Raw genomic sequence first — 20511 nt, 5'->3', positions numbered from 1 at the left:
CATTTATGGATTTTTTAAGGTACTGTTTTCTCTTTATTCAAATCGACTAAATCTGCCCGCCCTACATATATAACCTCGGGGACCGCGGGTTATGAGTCAACCACAGGAGGGTGGTGGAACCTTAATCGAGGAGGGCGGGCTCTGGGTAATGGCTGGAGAGGAATAGTTGAAAGGGTATCAAACACATGGTTTATATGTATTTGATGCGATTCCATTTGTTCCGTTATTATGAGCCATCCTCCCATCAGCAGCCCCCACTGGAGTCAACCCGCGAAGTACTAGTATGCTTATTTTCAGTTTGGCAGAGTGCAGTTATTTATGACATGTTTATAACCTTAACATCAACACAAAAACAGTTATGTCACTGATCTTACCTTGTGCTTTGAGGTGGGTGAGCTTCCTGTTTAAAGCTTGCTCTGCACCCCACTATGATCTCACATAAATTAAGCGATGTGGTTTTGGTTTGTCTGCAAGTGTCTAGTAATAATAGTTTTGTCAGACCAAGAAATAAACAGTTTATATGACGTCCCACACTTTCCGAATTCACCCTATATGCGAATATCAAAATGTAAGCATAAATGGCAAATTGACAGTGTAGGACAGTGTAGGATCAAAGAACTGACCACAGGTAGGTTTACAGTGCCAGTTAGTCAGCGTAGACTGTCTGGTCGCGTGTGCGCATTATCACAATGACATCATGGTCTGACTCTGCAGCATTGCATCGTAGATAGGGCATGTAAACGGGGGAAAAGAAAAAGGACATGGATACAAATATATTTAATTTCTCAATAAAAAAGACTATCATAAGAATAAGGAAGCGCTGGTAATATACGCAAGTAACGCAACCGAAGACAGGACCCTCTTATTCCAGTGCATATTCAGGTATTCCACGGATAATCCATAGTTCCGCCGTGTTCGCCATGGCTAACTCATGTGGGACAGTGGAGATGGCGTCATTGGAATGTGCTGCCTCGAATCTGGGTGAGAGACTATTGAAACAATAATAGCCTACTGTTGTTGTTGCTAGCAGGTAGATTTTCAATTGCGCATCAAAAAAGATGGCATTTGTATAGCTTTTTTTTTTTTTTACAGCTTCCACCGAAAATGAACAGCATCACTCAGAAATCAGTAATGTAGGCTAACTACATTTCTCAGCCCCCAACCATTCTAAATATAATCGACCTGCATATTATATAGGTGATCATATGAAAACAGAAGGCCTATGTCAGATAGTAATTTCAAGGTAGGTTACACTTTTAGATTGGTTAGGTCAGTATAAATGACTGTAATTTGTGTCACAGCATGTGAAGCATCACCGGAGCCTGACAGTGGGGCGCTGAGGATGGTACTGGTGGGGAAGACAGGCGCAGGGAGAAGCTCTTCTGGTAACACCATCCTAGGGAGGCAGGCATTCCGGGTGGACATCTCTTCATGTTCTGTAACTGGTCAGTGTGACAGACAGAGTGGAACTGTGGCTGGGAGGAACCTCACTGTGGTCGACACCCCAGGGTTCTTCGACACGCGCCTCTCCCCTCAGGAGGTGACGGCTGAGGCAGGACGCTGTGTGGTGCTGTCCGCCCCTGGCCCCCACTCCTTCCTGGTGACCCTTCAGCCTGGCAGGTTCACTCAGGAGGAGCGGGATGCCCTGGAGTGGGTCAAGGCCACTTTTGGACCAGGAGCCCTCAGATACACAGTAGTACTGTTCACCTGGGGTGACCAGCTTCAGGGAAAAAGCATGGAAGACTTCCTGAAGGAGAGCCAGGAGCTCCAGGAGTTTGTGAGTAAATGTCAGGGGGGCTACCATGTCTTCAACAACAGCAACAAGATAACAGACTGCACTCAGGTCACAGAGCTCCTGGAGAAGATAGACAAGATGGTGGCGCAGAACGGAGGTGGCTGTTACACCAACCTGATGTACCATGAGGCAGAGAGAGCCATCAGAGAAGTGCAGGAAGGAATTCTGGGAGAGAGAAGGATGACTCCATTGAAGCAGGAGGAGGATGGGGTGAAGACAGGGCCAGAGCCTCAGGGACCGGAGGCAGAGAGAATGAGAAGGAGGGAAGAGGAGGAGAGGAGAAGAGAAGAAGAGGCAGCCAGAAAGAAGGCAGAGAAGTTGTTCTGGTGTGAGCTGGTGTCTGCCCTGGGGAAGGGGGCGGCAGAGGGAGCTGGAGTAACAAGCAAAGGGAAAGGGAAAGCAGTGAAAAAGGTTAAGGCGATAGAGAGGGCAGCAGCTTTGGCTACCACACCGCTGTCAATCACATCAGCTGCCAAAGTGGTGGGAGGAGCTGTGAGAGAGGGAAGTAAAGTGCTTTACAAACACCGCAAAACTCTCCTACACTGACGGGGACTTTTAATATCCACTATTATTCACTGTATGGTGCTGGGTTATCAGGTAGAAGATGAGGGTCTTAAATAACCCGTATATTTTGTTCTGTCTCTGAAGTGCAAATTAGTTTCACACACTTATTTATCACTCAACTGTGTTCCCTGAAAAATCATCACAATGACTTCATAAGGCAGGCTTGCTAAAGAGCGCCGATGCACTTTCTTCCATTGACAGTCATAGTTGATGAAGCTATTAATGCACTAACTCACGGAGGTAAATGATCAGAAAGTCAATAAGATGTTGATAGAAGACAAAATGCAGTGTAATACCACTGTAATGGAACTGCCACCATCATCCTTAGTAGAAGCCCAGCCCTGACAGTTGAGGAAGTCATTCTATTTGACCAGGTTGTCATAGTGCCACAGGAGTAAGCAGGCATTCATTATTGAATACTCAATAGAAAAGTAAGTGTGCTGTAAATTTTTGAATGGTGTGAATCAATTGTGTGTGTGGTTTTGAGTGGTGTGAATCACTTGTGTGTGTGTGGTTTTGAGTGGTGTGAATCACTTGTGTGTGTGTGGTTTTGAGTGGTGTGAATCACTTGTGTGTGTGTGGTTTTGAGTGGTGTGAATCACTTGTGTGTGTGTGGTTTTGAGTGGTGTGAATCACTTGTGTGTGTGTGGTCTTGAGTGGTGTGAATCACTTGTGTGTGTGTGGTCTTGAGTGGTGTGAATCACTTGTGTGTGTGTGGTTTTGAGTGGTGTGAATCATTTGTGTGTGTGTGGTTTTGAGTGCTGTAAATCACTTGTGTGTGTGTGGTCTTGAGTGGTGTGAATCACTTTGTGTGTGGTTTTGAGTGGTGTGAATCATTTGTGTGTGTGTGATTTTGAGTGGTGTGAATCACTTGTGTGTGTGTGGTCTTGAGTGGTGTGAATCACTTGTGTGTGTGTGGTCTTGAGTGGTGTGAATCACTTGTGTGTGTGTGGTTTTGAGTGGTGTGAATCACTTGTGTGTGTGTGGTTTTGAGTGGTGTGGATCGCTAGTGTGAGTATGCAGGAGTAAACATCCTGGTGTGATGAAACAATTGAAAGTAATCAACACGAAGAACCTGATGAACCAGTAAAGATACATTTTACTGACCTAATTTACAAATGATGAAGGTTCTTTGTATTAAAATGTTGATCATTACAACATGGGCACCACAGTTGTAAAAGTTTGGCACACATATACAAATTTAGTAGTACCAAGATACTTAGTGTAAGTAACTTTCCATTTTGTTGAAGCATTAATCTGCCTTCGCCATTGTAATCCTGGTCTGAAAATGTTGTCAATAAATGTTGAGATATGAATGAACTCTAGTTAGTGAGAAATAACTCATCAAATAGAAAATAGATTTAGATTGAACTGTGACATCACACAAATGTGTATTTGTTCTGCTTAATGAAATGCATTAATATTAAAGGAATGGAAATGACTGGTAAAAATCAAAGTACAGAATACAACGTATTTAAGAAGAACCTTGGTTCAGTCAAGAAGTGAACGGATATAAGAGTTACATACATGACAGTGCGTTCTGTATGGCATCTCCATGGACTTATTATCATAAAGGGAAGAACATAGCACAACTCTTGACAAGGATGGCAAATATCGCCCATAGCAGCCTAAATACAAGACTCCCAATGAACTCTGCTTGGTGAAACAATGTAAGCATTGAAGGTTGGTCACTGTTATATGTAGAAATTGTGAAAAGACAGGAAAGCAGAACAAATGTCTCACATATATACAATGTTTACACCATTCTGATGTAATAAGACATTCAAATATGCCATTTACTAGAAAAGGAAAAATAAGGCACAAACTCCATTGGACTAATTCAAGCGGGACAATATCTGCCTCCATGAAAAAAAAGTATAATAAAAATAAAAAATCCCACAGTATTCAATTTACTCAATTCCCATTAACATTCAGTTCCACACACTCATGCACAAAAACATAGGACAATCGTTCTTTGGTCATTTTAGTCTAGGGAAAAGCACACTAACAAACACACCAGGTACCAACAACACGACGGTTGCCCTCTGGGTACAGTATATACCCCCCAGGGTATACAGGGGGTACTGTGACACTGCAGACTGTAGTCCATTACTAAGTATGATTTGTGGGCAGAGGTGCTTTCAGTTACTGAACTGCTCAACTGTCGCTTAAAACAGCACTGACTCTCTTTAGATGGGCATGGGCAGGGACATCTTTCCACTTCCTCTGAGCACTGGAGAGGGACAAAGGCAAAGAGGGAAAGGTACATGGGATGAAATATGTACTAGAAATACAATACAAAGTCAACATCCCTCCCTGGCTCATACTCACCCCTGGTAACGTAAAGGTAGAAGAAGTCACAGTAGAAAATCGTCTGCACCACACCGGACACCACAGCAATCTGGTCAAAGAAGCCCTCGGTGTGGTAGCGCCACACCCAGTTGGCCAGGTACAGGGCTCGGTAGAGACCCAGGAAGAACAGGTAGTGGGTGGTGATGGACTCTGCCTCGCCGGTCTTGGTAATCATGAAGAGCTGGGGCAAGATGGCCACCGACTCCAGGTAGATGGAGAAGGTCCACAGGATCTGTGCACCAAAGATATGCATTCAATCAAGTATGAGGTCTGACATGCTCATGTACAAACACATCAAGTATGATGTCTGACATGCTCATGTACCAACACATCAAGTATGATGTCTGACATGCTCATGTACAAACACATCAAGTATGAGGTCTGACATGCTCATGTACCAACACATCAAGTATGAGGTCTGACATGCTCACGTACAAACACATCAAGTATGATGTGCTATTAAACCATCTCCTCATGCTTAGGGTCATGTATAAAAATGCCCAGTTGGCCATTATTTTGGCAATCATGCCTAGCTCTCAATGATTTGAGTAGAGGCTTCCCAAAAGGGGGATTAAAGGGTGTGTGTGTGTGTCTCAGTCACCAGATCTCAACACAATTGAACACTTATGAGAGATTCTGAAGCGGCGCCTGAGAAACATTTTCCACCACCATCGACAAAACACCAAATGGAAGAAATTCTTGTGGAAGAATGGCGTCGCTCCAATAGAGTTCCAGACACTTGTAGAATCTATGCCAAGGCGCATTTAAGCAATTCTGGCAGCTCGTGGTGGCCCAACGCCCTGTTAAGACACTTTATGTTGGGGTTTCCTTTATTTTGGCAGTTACCTGTATGTTCAGTATGTATTGAACCTGACACATTTACCTCCAAGGGGGCAAATGCATAGTTTTCCAGGAAGGAAAGCCCAGCCACAGGCACAAGCAGGAACTCAACACGGAATGAGTCACTCTCTGAGTCGAAGGTGCTCCTGAAGCGCATGTAGATCAGGTACACAGTAGCATATGCCAAAGCCAGAAACACCACCTGAGCACACAAGACAGCAGGAAGGAGTTTAGAACACAAATCATTGATTGGTTGGCTTCTTTGTAGGATACTATTGTCTACCTCACCTTCATAACTGTGTTGTAGATGGAGATTACGCTCGTGAACAGGTCCAAGTATCTTGTAGTGAAGACTAATGCAAAAAGCACCTGAGACTTCCCAGAAATACCTACAGAAACAAAACAACAGTCATTTATCTCACGTATGGGGCAGCAGGTAGCCTAGTGGTTAGAGCGTTGAGCAAGTAACTGAAAGGCTGCTAGATGGCAAGGTAAAAAAAATCTGTTGTTCTGCCCCTGAACAAGGCAGTTAACCCACTGCTCCTAGGCTGTCAATGTAAATAAGAATTTGTTCTTAATTGACTTGCCTAGTTAATTAAAATGTAATAAAAAAATATGCAACAATTTCATTTCATGGCCTGGGAATGGCAAAACATCATCAATGCGGATATCTGAGGTAGAAAGCTGTGACGACCTTCCCACTCTGTCTGCCGTATTCTCGCTTTGTTCTTGTTTCCTTATTAGGATGCCGGTGGGCGGAGTTGGGAGGGTCGTCATCTACATGGGAAACACCTGGGCCCGGTGTGTCCCAGGATAAATACACCACTTCCCCATTCATGGAGGAGACTCTCTCCATGCAGACAACTGTATAGATTTTTGTTGTGTATCTTGGTGGCTTTTGGTTGTTTACTTTGGCACCTTTCAACACCCTGCATTATCACATTCATGCATGCAAAACACTCACTTACACTACTGATTACTGATTACACACATCATTGTATATTGTACTTAGTTTACTTTATTTAATAAATATATGTTTTGTTACTCTTTATCTCCACGTTGTCTCCCTTTTGTTACGGGCTTTGAGCCGGTTCGCGACAAAAGCAGACCAGGGTGCGACCACCAAAGCAAATATGGTTAGACTGAACTCTTTGCCACGTAACATTCTTGTGCGTCGAAGTGGACTAGTCAAATTGATTTACTCTCTAACCACAACATATTGCAATGTAATGTAACCAATTATAACCGAGGAGCGTTGTTACATTGTTGCAACAAAGTAACAGATGAACTGTTGAGTGCTCCACGAGTGCTACATGATGTGAGCGTTGCAGACCAGTACTAGGAGTGTGAGGTCAACTTCCCAATTGAGATGGACATATGGATTCCTTTTCACTGTGTCAGCTTGCCTGGCTACAACGGATGTTAGTTTCTTCTGAGAAATGAAGTATGCCTATTTAGCGAACAAGAACAAGGAGCCGCGGGAGAATTCAGTTTGAGTCGTGAGGCAATGTGTCCCCAAGTTTGTTAAACAGATTTTAGGCCAATGAATGAGCAAGTCAATAAATCATTAACAGCTAGAGACTTCCCTGTAAACAACTGCATATCAAATGATCCCACTGTCAACATACCGGCACAGGATTTGGACCTCCGTATCTTCATAAATAGAATGATGATAGCAACGAGATGTGACACGTCACCGGCTAGACGGAAGATATTCATAGTGCTGTTTTGGTATTCCAAAAAGAAAGAGTCGAAATATTGGTACAAATCTGTAAGAATGAGGCCTCCAAGTAGTCTTCAGGCGAAGTCAAAACAATAACGTATGTAAAATGAGACTCTCCAAAAACAAATAACTCCAATGTTCCCAAATGTTATGTCCTCTTGTTCTTTGGAAATCACTATAAATGCTCATAAACGTTCATTATAGATATTCTGCATAGGGATTCCTCTGCAGCACTTTCCGCAAAGGGCTGGGAAAGTTGGCCAGACCTGTAGCGGTGACGTGGCTGCCAGTTTCTGCAAAATCCGTATTGCCTCTGGCGCTCAAATTACAGCCAGACGGGGGCGTGAAAGCCTGAGCATGTCACTGAAGTGGGCTGTCATTAAGACATAGTGCGTATATGACCTTCTTCAACAGCAGATGGAGACAAATAGCAGTAAGTAAACACTTCATTTTACAGGACTATCTCTCGATATAAAACGACATTATTATGTAGTATTGGTTGTGGCCAATAACCCCATCATTATCCATACCCATAGACTCATGATTGTAGGCCTAAATGCTTGGGAAATTCATGTTTACATCAGGTACTCCGTCTGCTTCAATGGAAGTAGTTCATTCAATGAAAGTAGTTCATACTTTAAAGTATTGGCTGCGGTTACCATTATGTTTTTGGCTTAATAGTCTTGTTCACCAGTTAAGAAGAAGCCTGGCATATAGTTTAGCCTACTGTGTCCTAACTAGGGTTGCAAAGGGTCGGAAACCAGGTACATTTCAGGATTTTTTCCCAAAATCTTCCATGGGAAGTTACACCTGGGAATTTTGCTTAAATTCATCAAAAAAGTTAGCTTATAACAGTGAACCTTTTTTTTGTGGGATATACAAAAGGCAATTCTAGGTCTTGTGACATATTTTGGTTAAACTATCCCCAATTCAATGGAATTGCAACCCTCTCTGCATGCACAGTGCATTATTCCATCATGTGCAGTGTATTCTTCCATCACATGTACAGCTGATTCTCAAGATCTTGCACACTAATGAGATGATATTGAGCCCACACAACTACACTGTCTGAGCCAAGGACTACATCATTACAATAATGGGTGGGGTGAATATATTTTATGACATACATGATTTTTTGTTAACTAGTAAGTAGTAGCCTACAGCAACGTGTGTTTAAATCATGTTTAACTTGTTAACAATTTTTGCTAGTTATTTTTTTCTTCCATGTGGGTTTTAGCTTGCTAACTGAGGAGTGTTATTTCACCTGTTTCCATACATGTTTCATTTTAAAACATTTATCTTAAAAAGGAGTTGTTTAATCTAACTGATTTTCTAATCTTTACAGGAAAATGCCACGGGCACTATCTGATGTGTGGAGACATTTCACTGCAGCTAATGTAGAAGGGAAAGTTGTGTATATTTGCAAATACTGTGCCAAATCATATGTGAAGAATGCAACAAATATGCAGAATCATCTGGCCAAGTGCATAAAGTTCCCTCAGCGCTCACAACAAGCAACCTCTGACAAAAGTCCCTCTACTTCTATTCGAGGTGAAAATTGTGAATCAGACACCTTATCGATAGCAACAGCTCATGGTCCTCCTGGAATCCAAAGTTTTTTTGACTCAATGGAGGAACGTGTCAGAGAACTGCTGATGAATGTCTTGTTCGAGCTGTGCACACAACTGGTTCACCTCTGATGCTCACAGGCAATGTGTGTTGGAAGAGATTTCTGAATGTTCTTCGCCCAGCATACACCCCTCCAACCAGACATGCTTTATCTACTCATTTACAGGATGCAGAGTTCAACAGAGTTCAAGTGAAGGTCAAGCAAATCAAAGATAAAGCAGACTGTATTGCAATCATCTCTGATGGGTGGTTGAATGTTCTTGGGCAAGGAATAATTAACTACATAATCTCCACCCCTCAACCAGTATTCTACAAGAGCACAGGGACAAGGGACAAGAGACACACCGGTTTCTACATTGCAGATGAGCTGAAGGCAGTCACCAATGACCTTAGACAACAGAAGGTATTTGCACTGGTGACAAACAATGCTGCGAACATGAAGGCTGCTTGGTCTAAAGTGGAGGAGTCCTACCCTCACATCACACCCATTGCCCGTGCTGCTCATGCATTGAATCTGTTCCTCAAGGACATCATGGCACTGAAAACAATGATACACCCTACAAGAGAGCCAAGGAAATGGTTAGGTATGTGAAGAGTCATCAAGTTATAGCAGCAATCTACCTCACCAAGCGAAGTGAGAAAAATAAGAGCACCACATTGAAGCTGCCGAGCAACACCCGTTGGGGTGGTGTTGTCATCATGTTTGATAGTCTCCTGGAGGGGAAGGAGTCTCCAAGAAATGGCCATATCACAGTCTGCCGATACGGACAGCCCCATCAAGAGGATCCTCCAGGATTATGTATTTTGGGAGAGAGTGTGGTAAGCAGTCTGAAACTCCTGAAACCTATAGCATTAGCCATTGCACGGATTGAGGGAGACATTGCCATCCTGTCTGATGTTGAAACTCTGCTTGCAGATGTATGAGAAGAAATGGGTAATGCCCTGCCCACTTCACTGTTTCTCCAAGCAGAGGAAACTGCAGTTCTGAAATACATCAAAAAGTGTGAAGACTTCTGCCTGAAGCCCATACACGCCGCAGCGTACATGTTGGACCCCAAGTATGCTGGCAAGAGCATCCTGTCTGGTGCAGAGATCAACAAGGCCTATGGTGTCATCACTACCGTGTCTCGCCACCTTGGCCTGATGAGGGCAAGGTTCTTGGCAGTCTGGTGAAGTACACTTCCAAGCAAGGGCTTTGGGATGGAGATGCAATATGGCAGTCGTGCCAACATATCTCATCAGCCACCTGGTGGAAGGTACTTTGTGGACCTGAGGCGCTTTCCCCTGTTGCCTCTACCATCCTCCAAATCCTATCAATATCAGCTGCCTCAGAGCGCAACTGGTCCTTGTTTGGGAACACACACACCAAAGCACACAACAGGCTGATCAATACAAGGGTTGAAAAATTGATGGCCATCTGGGCAAATTTGAGGCTTTTTGAGCCTGACAATGAGCCATCCTCAACAAGGTTGGAAAGTAACAGTGAAGATGAGGCCTCAGAGTCTGATGTTCAAGAGGTGGACATTGAGGATGTTCAGGGAGAAGACATGGAAGCCTGAGAGGAAGACAACCAAAGCTTTAGTTTCTAGACTATCAATGTTGAAAACGTTTTTGGGAGATGCGATGGATCATTGGGGATCCTTCAATATTCCCTTTCTTTTGTTGTTCAGTGAAATCATCCCATGTGCAGTGTCAATTAATTTAATTAAAGTTCAATTCGTAACATTTTTTTTTCTTCTATTGGAAGGATTTAATCATTAGCAATTATGTCTACTTATGATAAGGTAAAAGGCTTTTGTTTCTGTCTCCATATGATATGGTAAATATATCCAATGCAAAAAACATCTACATTTAAATGGTATCAATATTAATTAGCATATATTTCCATTAATTTCCCTACATTCCTGTTGATTCCCGTTAATTCCCACGGAAGTTTCCACCTCTGAATATTTCCCAAAATGTGCAACCCTAGTCCTAACCCATGCCACATACACCAAAAGTATGTGGACACCTCTTCAAATAAGTGGATTCAGCTATTTCAGCAACAAATCAAATCACATTTTTGGATTCGGCTATTTCAGCTACACCCGTTGATGACAGGTGTATAAAGTCAAGCACACAACCATGCAAAGTCCATTGACAGATATTGGCAGTAGAATGGCCTTACTGAATAGCTCAGTGACTTTCAACGTGACACCATCATAGAAAGCCACCATTCCAACAAGTCAGTTTGTTACATTTCTGCCCTGCTAGAGCTGCCCCGGTCAACTGTAAGTGCTGTTATTGTGAAGTGGAAACTTCTAGGAGCAGAACGGGACCGCCAAGTGCTGAATCACGTAGTATGTAAAAACTGTCCGTCCTCGCTTGCAACACTCACTACCGAGTTCCAAACTAGGAGCTCAATGAAATGGGTTTCCATGGTCGAACAGCCGCACACAAGCCTAATATTATCACAGCAATGCAGAGCGTCGGCTGGAGTGGTGTAAAGCTCAGCGCCATTGGACTCTGGAGCAATGGATGGAGCATGGAGTGATGAATCACACTTCACTATCTGGCAGTCCGACGGACAAATCTGGGTTTGGCGGATGCCAGGAGAACGCTACCTGCCTCAATGCATAGTGACAACTGTAACGTTTGGTGGAGGAGGAATAATGGTCTGGGGCTGTTCTTCATAGTTCGGGCTAGTCCTCTAAGTTCCAGTGAAGGGAAATATTAACGCTACAGCATACAGTGACATTCTAGATGTTTCTGTGCTTCAAACTTTGTGGCAACAACCTTTCCTGTTTCAGCACGACTAAGCCCCCATGCATAAAGTGAGGTCCATACAGAAATGGTTTGTCATGAACGGTGTGGACGAACTTGACTGGCCTGCACAGAGCCCTGATCTCAACCCCATGGGGATGAATTGGAACGCCGCCTAATCATCCAACATCAGTGCCCGACCTCACTAATGCTCTTGTGGCTGAATGAAAGCAAGTCCAATGTTCCAACATCTAGTGGAATTATTTCCCAGAAGAGTGGAGGCTGTTATAGCAGCAAAGCGGGGAACAACTCCATATTAATGCCCATGATTTTGCAATGAGATGTTCGACGAGAAGGTGTCCACATACTTTTGGCCATGTAGTGTACTTTGTCTTGCATTTTTAAAACTTTTTTTTGTTATATTTCTATACAAAACACACGGTTTGCAGAGTCCTGACAATGTTTCACCTTTTCTTTTGAGCTTCCAACTGTTTATGACACATAATGACAAGTGAGAGCTCATCATTTTGTTTCCATGTTTTGTGTAGTGCTTTGAACTACTCACTATCTCCACCTCCCTGGTTCAACTCTTCATCCCTCTATATTTATCTCCTCCACCTCCCTGCCTACCCTACAATCCTCTTAAATATCTGAATCATCGTCAAAACTAATCACCACCCTCTTCTTGCTTGGCACCCCTCACCCTCCCTTCCTGGTCCCCTGCGCCTAAATTATTGTTCCTGTGTCCAGCAGTGTGATCATAATCCACTCCCTCTGTCTCTCCGTCTGTCGCAAGTCATTGCCCTCCATCGTTCCCCTGTACCGAGTGGAAAAACTTCTCCTGAGGATCTCAGTGCTAAGTCCTGAAGTAATAGCAGAGCAAAAACATGTCTGTCCATTTCAAAGGGACAATTGTGAGTGTATAGTTAGTTATGTGTTCTAGGGTCTATATCGTCATATAGGCAGTATTCTTCAATGACATGACTTATTTGCCAAGTATGTTGCTCTGGTATTACTGAGTTATTATTACCTCATTATGTTTGTTGTAAAGATAGACATTGAGCATACAGTATATGACCTGTTCATAAACAACGGTCCTATTACAAGTATGAAGGGATCAACATAATAATATAAAGGTATATGAAGGGATCAACATTAGAGATAATATAAAGGTATATGAAAAGATTAACATCAGAGATAATATAAAGGTATATGAAGGGATCAACATTAGAGATAATATAAAGGTATATGAAAAGATTAACATCAGAGATAATATAAAGGTATATGAAGGGATCAACATTAGAGATAATATAAAGGTATATGAAGGGATCAACATTAGAGATAATATGAAGGGATAAACATTAGAGATAATATAAAAGTATATGAAAAGATTAACATCAGAGATAATATAAAGGTATATGAAGGGATTAACATCAGAGATAATATAAAGGTATATGAAGGGATCAACATTAGAGATAATATAAAGGTATATGAAGGGATCAACATTAGAGATAATATAAAGTTATATGAAGGGATCAACATTAGAGAGAATATAAAAGTATATGAAAAGATTAACATCAGAGATAATATGAAGGGATCAACATTAGAGATAATATGAAGGGATCAACATTAGAGATAATATAAAAGTATATGAAAAGATCAACATTAGAGATAATATGAAGGGATCAACATTAGAGATAATATGAAGGGATCAAAATTAGAGATAATATAAAAGTATATGAAAAGATCGACATTAGAGATAATATAAAGGTATATCTAATGCTAATCTAAAAAAAAAGGAAAACCACTTTAAATTGATTTAGATGTGACTTTTTTCAACATTATACACCTGTCATGGTCTCTGGCTGCCAGGAGGACAGTATAAAGGGTCAGACAGACAGGCTACAGTAGAATCTGAGTAGAAGATGACCACAAGATGACTCCTCTGTGTGTGTATTATTAGCCAGTAATCAGCCCTGGGTGTCAGATTAGTCCCCATAACCTTTTGATAGCCACACCTTCCTTCATTACAGTGTCCAGGTCAGCTGAGTCAGTGGCCAGCTACATGTCATGAGGAATATTTTGTATCTGGATTTCATTAACACACCTCAAATGCTCATACTATAGTACCTTTTCTCCTAGCTCCTTTCGCCCCGCAACATCCATTCTCCATCTCCCCTCAGCCACTCGTCAGTCTCTTCTTGGTACCTATCTCAGTCCACCCCCTCACTACTCTTCTATGAGCCTGTCATATGGACAGATATACTCCCACCTTCCTATTGAGGGGGAAAGCGCATTGAAAAGAAGCCCCCTCTGCTCTGTAATTTAGGAGCAGAGAAAAGGGAGAGCGAAGATTGTAAAAGGAAATGGTTTCCATAGAAACAATTGTGCTCCATCCATACCCAAGATCAGGAATACTGCACTGGCATACGTTTCTGGGTTGTTTCCATTTAGGTTAATTATCTGCAACTTATTTTCAATATAACAGCAAAAACATGTCAAGTTATGATGAGAGTTCAGTGCAACTTCAGATTTCACACAGACCATTAGGTCATATCTATGGATGAAGGTCAGACAAATCCCATATACACTGTTCTCATAAATATCTGTTCTCATAAATAAGGTGCAAAATCAAGAGAAAAAGAGAACAACTTTACAATCCTACACTTTATAAAGTGTCCTATTATGTAAAGGACTGAAGATTACCACACCAAGTGCACTGGGTCCGGCAGAGTGCCTTGGGGGAGTGTATGACTGTGGTTGGAGACTAACGTGCATTGACAGTGAGACTGACTGCACTGGCAGAGATAGTGGGCTGGAAACCAGCCTGAGAGCCACTGTGTGTGGGTAAAGATTTCAAGGAACGGAAATGATGGTTTATTCTATACAGAGTTCATTACGCAAAATTCAGTCCAAGTGACTTGGTAGTGTATTAGCAAGGTTATAACAACTTTGATACCCATTCTTACAACTACTTCATGTTCATCTCACCACAATTATTCCAATGAGACATAGATTTGAGATGCAGTCAACCAGTAAAATGAGAAGGGGGCGCATCATTTAACGCCTACACATATACATAGACGTGAGGGAGACATAATCAAACTGACAAGCACCCCCTCGAACCCACACACTTTGCACAGAGTAAATTGGCACAGCATTTGGAGACCAGTGCACGAGTCTGTGGAGGAGAGCGAGCACTGACCGGATTACAGGAGACGGTTAGAAGGCGGCAGAGGACAACAAAGGATTCAAAAACAAAAGGGGAAAAAAACTATAAAGATATGCAAAAATGTGTGATTAATGTTAAAGGAATAAGAGAGTGGAAACAGAACAGGATAGGACTATTGCCGAAAGGCAAGGCGTACAACAGAGACTCCTGGGGTTACACATCCTTCCTTCCAAAGAGTGCGTGGACTATTCAGAATTGAGGTTACAATTGGATCAGAAGTGGATCTAAACAACAAGCAAGCTGCACAACAGAATAACTTGTTGTCTTTAAGGTGAGTAAGCCTGGCCTAATTGATCAATTATCCTAAATCATAACCTAAAATGCGTAAAGGTCCCCAGTGTCCAATACACATTAGAATGTCAAGACGTTTGTGGTGGGAAACAGGACTCACAGACTTCAGCAAGTGAAAATGCATTACCATTCATTTTCACAGCCTTTAAAAATGTATTTTCAAAAAGACGATCCACAAATAAGGAAGGCTTGTTCTGAAACCAGTGAGAATCAAATGCCTCTTCTATTTCATGGTTCCTGGAACAGCTGTCCGGTCTCACCTGGGTATGCTACCATTGGTAAGATGCGTAACCTTGGTTTAACTGAGATTTTTTTTTAAACGGGTTAATAATGACCAAGGATACATTTAAACTGGTCAGAGCAACACTTGAATTTATAATAGTGAACTTGGTTATTTGGATATCTCCTACTAAGTATTTGACAATAATATCTGCTCAAGACATTTGCACGAGACACTTATACACTACCATTCCCCGTTAAAGTTTGTCCTTCCATCAATCTAGAGCTCAATGAGGCACTGCGTCACCCAGTCCATGATCATACACTGCAAGGAAACTGCTGTGTAGGGATATAGAGCAAACAGCTACTTTATTACACAGTTCAATCTTATTTCATCTCTAGGGCATCCAGGAATCAGTCATAGTCACCTGCTGTTATGACAGTAAGACCTGCTCCTCTCTAGGCTCATTTAGTCTGTGTTCGAGGTAATCGCAATGTTTTGTTCACAAACTGAGAGCGAATTAGCCCAGGGTTTACAGACCCATTCACAATAATGGATGACATCCCAAATGTCAAAGCTACAGTAAATGTGTACAGAGGAAAATGTCGATAAAGGATGGATCTGTCGAGTAGCCTACAGCACACCAGAGCAATAAACAGGAGACGGAGACAGGGAGGGATATATAAATAAACAGGAGACGGGGACAGGGATATATAAATAAACAGGAGACGGGGACAGAGAGGGATATATAAATAAACAGGAGACGGGGACAGAGAGGGATATATAAATAAACAGGAGACGGGGACAGAGAGGGATATATAAATAAACAGGAGACGGGGACAGGGACAGGGATATATAAATAAACAGGAGACGGGGACAGGGACAGGGATATATAAATAAACAGGAGACGGGGACAGAGAGGGATATATAAATAAACAGGAGACGAGGACAGAGAGGGATATATAAATAAACAGGAGACGGAGACAGAGAGGGAAATATAAATAAACAGGAGACGGGGACAGGGACAGGGATATATAAATAAACAGGAGACGGGGACAGAGAGGGATATATAAATAAACAGGAGACGGGGACAGAGAGGGATATATAAATAAACAGGAGACGGGGACAGAGAGGGATATATAAATAAACAGGAGACGGGGACAGAGAGGGATATATAAATAAACAGGAGACGGGGAAGAGGGACAGGGATATATAAATAAACAGGAGACGGGGACAGAGAGGGATATATAAATAAACAGGAGACGGGGACAGAGAGGGATATATAAATAAACAGGAGACGGGGACAGGGACAGGGATATATAAATAAACAGGAGACGGGGACAGAGAGGGATATATAAATAAACAGGAGACGGGGACAGAGAGGGATATATAAATAAACAGGAGACGGGGACAGAGAGGGATATATAAATAAACAGGAGACGGGGACAGGGATATATAAATAAACAGGAGACGGGGACAGGGACAGGGATATATAAATAAACAGGAGACGGGGACAGGGACAGGGATATATAAATAAACAGGAGACGGGGACAGAGAGGGATATATAAATAAACAGGAGACGGGGACAGAGAGGGATATATAAATAAACAGGAGACGGGGACAGGGACAGGGATATATAAATAAACAGGAGACGGGGACAGAGAGGGATATATAAATAAACAGGAGACGGGGACAGAGAGGGATATATAAATAAACAGGAGACGGGGACAGAGAGGGATATATAAATAAACAGGAGACGGGGACAGAGAGGGATATATAAATAAACAGGAGACGGGGACAGGGAGGGATATATAAATAAACAGGAGACGGGGACAGAGAGGGATATATAAATAAACAGGAGACGGGGACAGAGAGGGATATATAAATAAACAGGAGACGGGGACAGAGAGGGATATATAAATAAACAGGAGACGGGGACAGAGAGGGATATATAAATAAACAGGAGACGGGGACAGGGACATATAAATAAACAGGAGACGGGGACAGAGAGGGATATATAAATAAACAGGAGACGGGGACAGAGAGGGATATATAAATAAACAGGAGACGGGGACAGAGAGGGATATATATATAAACAGGAGACGGGGACAGGGACAGGGATATATAAATAAACAGGAGACGGGGACAGGGACAGGGATATATAAATAAACAGGAGACGGGGACAGAGAGGGATATATAAATAAACAGGAGACGGGGACAGAGAGGGATATATAAATAAACAGGAGACGGGGACAGGGAGGGATATATAAATAAACAGGAGACGGGGACAGAGAGGGATATATAAATAAACAGGAGACGGGGACAGAGAGGGATATATAAATAAACAGGAGACGGGGACAGAGAGGGATATATAAATAAACAGGAGACGGGGACAGAGAGGGATATATAAATAAACAGGAGACGGGGACAGAGAGGGATATATAAATAAACAGGAGACGGGGACAGAGAGGGATATATAAATAAACAGGAGACGGTGACAGAGAGGGATATATAAATAAACAGGAGACGGGGACAGAGAGGGATATATAAATAAACAGGAGACGGGGACAGAGAGGGATATATAAATAAACAGGAGACGGGGACAGAGAGGGATATATAAATAAACAGGGGACGGGGACAGAGAGGGATATATAAATAAACAGGAGACGGGGACAGGGACAGGGATATATAAATAAACAGGAGACGGGGACAGAGAGGGATATATAAATAAACAGGAGACGGGGACAGAGAGGGATATATAAATAAACAGGAGACGGGGACAGAGAGGGATATATAAATAAACAGGAGACGGGGACAGAGAGGGATATATAAATAAACAGGAGACGGGGACAGAGAGGGATATATAAATAAACAGGAGACGGGGACAGGGACAGGGATATATAAATAAACAGGAGACGGGGACAGGGACAGGGATATATAAATAAACAGGAGACGGGGACAGAGAGGGATATATAAATAAACAGGAGACGGGGACAGAGAGGGATATATAAATAAACAGGAGACGGGGACAGACAGGGATATATAAATAAACAGGAGACGGGGACAGAGAGGGATATATAAATAAACAGGACACGGGGACAGACAGGGATATATAAATTAACAGGAGACGGGGACAGGGACAGGGATATATAAATAAACAGGAGACGGGGACAGAGAGGGATATTTAAATAAACAGGAGACGGGGACAGACAGGGATATATAAATAAACAGGAGACGGGGACAGAGAGGGATATATAAATAAACAGGAGACGGGGACAGAGAGGGATATATAAATAAACAGGAGACGGGGACAGAGAGGGATATATAAATAAACAGGAGACGGGGACAGAGAGGGATATATAAATAAACAGGAGACGGGGACAGAGAGGGATATATAAATAAACAGGAGACGGGGACAGAGAGGGATATATAAATAAACAAGAGACGGGGACAGAGAGGGATATATAAATAAACAGGAGACGGGGACAGAGAGGGATATATAAATAAACAGGAGACGGGGACAGAGAGGGATATATAAATAAACAGGAGACGGGGACAGAGAGGGATATATAAATAAACAGGAGACGGAGACAGGGACAGGGATATATAAATAAACAGGAGACGGGGACAGAGAGGGATATATAAATAAACAGGAGACGGGGACAGAGAGGGATATATAAATAAACAGGAGACGGGGACAGGGATATATAAATAAACAGGAGACGGGGACAGAGAGGGATATATAAATAAACAGGAGACGGGGACAGAGAGGGATATATAAATAAACAGGAGACAGGGACAGAGAGGGATATATAAAAAAACAGGAGACGGGGACAGAGAGGGATATATAAATAAACAGGAGACGGGGACAGAGAGGGATATATAAATAAACAGGAGACGGGGACAGAGAGGGATATATAAATAAACAGGAGACGGGGACAGAGAGGGATATATAAATAAACAGGAGACGGGGACAGAGAGGGATATATAAATAAACAGGAGACGGGGACAGGGACAGGGATATATAAATAAACAGGAGACGGGGACAGGGACAGGGATATATAAATAAACAGGAGACGGGGACAGGGACAGGGATATATAAATAAACAGGAGACGGGGACAGAGAGGGATATATAAATAAACAGGAGACGGGGACAGAGAGGGATATATAAATAAACAGGACACGGGGACAGACAGGGATATATAAATTAACAGGAGACGGGGACAGAGAGGGATATATAAATAAACAGGAGACGGGGACAGAGAGGGATATATAAATAAACAGGAGACGGGGACAGAGAGGGATATATAAATAAACAGGAGACGGGGACAGAGAGGGATATATAAATAAACAGGAGACGGGGACCGAGAGGGATATATAAATAAACAGGAGACGGGGACAGAGAGGGATATATAAATAAACAGGAGACGGGGACAGAGAGGGATATATAAATAAACAGGAGACGGGGACAGGGACAGGGATATATAAATAAACAGGAGACGGGGACAGAGAGGGATATATAAATAAACAGGAGACGGGGACAGAGAGGGATATATAAATAAACAGGAGACGGGGACAGACAGGGATATATAAATAAACAGGAGACGGGGACAGAGAGGGATATATAAATAAACAGGACACGGGGACAGACAGGGATATATAAATTAACAGGAGACGGGGACAGGGACAGGGATATATAAATAAACAGGAGACGGGGACAGAGAGGGATATTTAAATAAACAGGAGACGGGGACAGACAGGGATATTTAAATAAACAGGAGACGGGGACAGACAGGGATATATAAATAAACAGGAGACGGGGACAGAGAGGGATATATAAATAAACAGGAGACGGGGACAGAGAGGGATATATAAATAAACAGGAGACGGGGACAGAGAGGGATATATAAATAAACAGGAGACGGGGACAGAGAGGGATATATAAATAAACAGGAGACGGGGACAGAGAGGGATATATAAATAAACAGGAGACGGGGACAGAGAGGGATATATAAATAAACAGGAGACGGGGACAGAGAGGGATATATAAATAAACAGGAGACGGGGACAGAGAGGGATATATAAATAAACAGGAGACGGGGACAGAGAGGGATATATAAAT

General features: G+C 42.5%; 2 protein-coding genes across 3 annotated transcripts in view; one reads left to right on the top strand and one right to left on the bottom strand.

Annotated features, from left to right (window-relative positions):
* Positions 1–683: 683 nt before the first annotated feature.
* LOC110486439 (GTPase IMAP family member 7) lies at positions 684–3810 on the top strand. Its single transcript, XM_036942463.2, has 2 exons — positions 684–981; positions 1302–3810. The coding sequence occupies exons 1-2, from the start codon at positions 921–923 to the stop codon at positions 2339–2341; spliced, it is 1101 nt and encodes a 366-aa protein (XP_036798358.1). The 5' UTR covers positions 684–920; the 3' UTR covers positions 2342–3810.
* The window catches only part of LOC110486440 (ER lumen protein-retaining receptor 3), a 48009-nt gene continuing 30938 nt past the window's right edge, over positions 3441–20511 (bottom strand). Inside the window, exons 1-5 of one of the 2 annotated variants that reach the window (XM_021558046.3) lie at positions 7180–7615; positions 5840–5940; positions 5595–5753; positions 4691–4943; positions 3441–4592 (exon numbers count right to left, since the gene is read on the bottom strand). In XM_021558046.3, the coding sequence (XP_021413721.1) occupies positions 4549–4592; positions 4691–4943; positions 5595–5753; positions 5840–5940; positions 7180–7270 (648 nt within the window). In that variant the 5' untranslated portion in view covers positions 7271–7615 and the 3' untranslated portion in view covers positions 3441–4548. Of the gene's footprint in view, positions 4593–4690; positions 4944–5594; positions 5754–5839; positions 5941–7179; positions 7616–20511 lie in introns of those variants that run through there. The other variant, XM_090196570.1, reaches the window with a different exon arrangement.

The sequence above is a fragment of the Oncorhynchus mykiss genome, chromosome 13 (genome assembly GCF_057628025.1).
Source record: "Oncorhynchus mykiss isolate SJ-2025 chromosome 13, ASM5762802v1, whole genome shotgun sequence".
NCBI classification, from domain to species: Eukaryota; Metazoa; Chordata; class Actinopteri; order Salmoniformes; family Salmonidae; genus Oncorhynchus; species Oncorhynchus mykiss.
The sequence above is the reverse complement of the archived record's forward strand: the minus strand, read 5'-3'. Positions and strand labels throughout refer to the sequence as shown.

Bases quoted from the DNA above. Each gene is read 5' to 3' on its own strand.
- LOC110486439 (XM_036942463.2), top strand. From the start codon at position 921: ATGGCTAACTCATGTGGGACAGTGGAGATGGCGTCATTGGAATGTGCT. The intron at 982-1,301 runs GTGAGAGACTAT...TTTGTGTCACAG, and splicing joins ATGTGCTGCCTCGAATCTGG to CATGTGAAGCATCACCGGAG.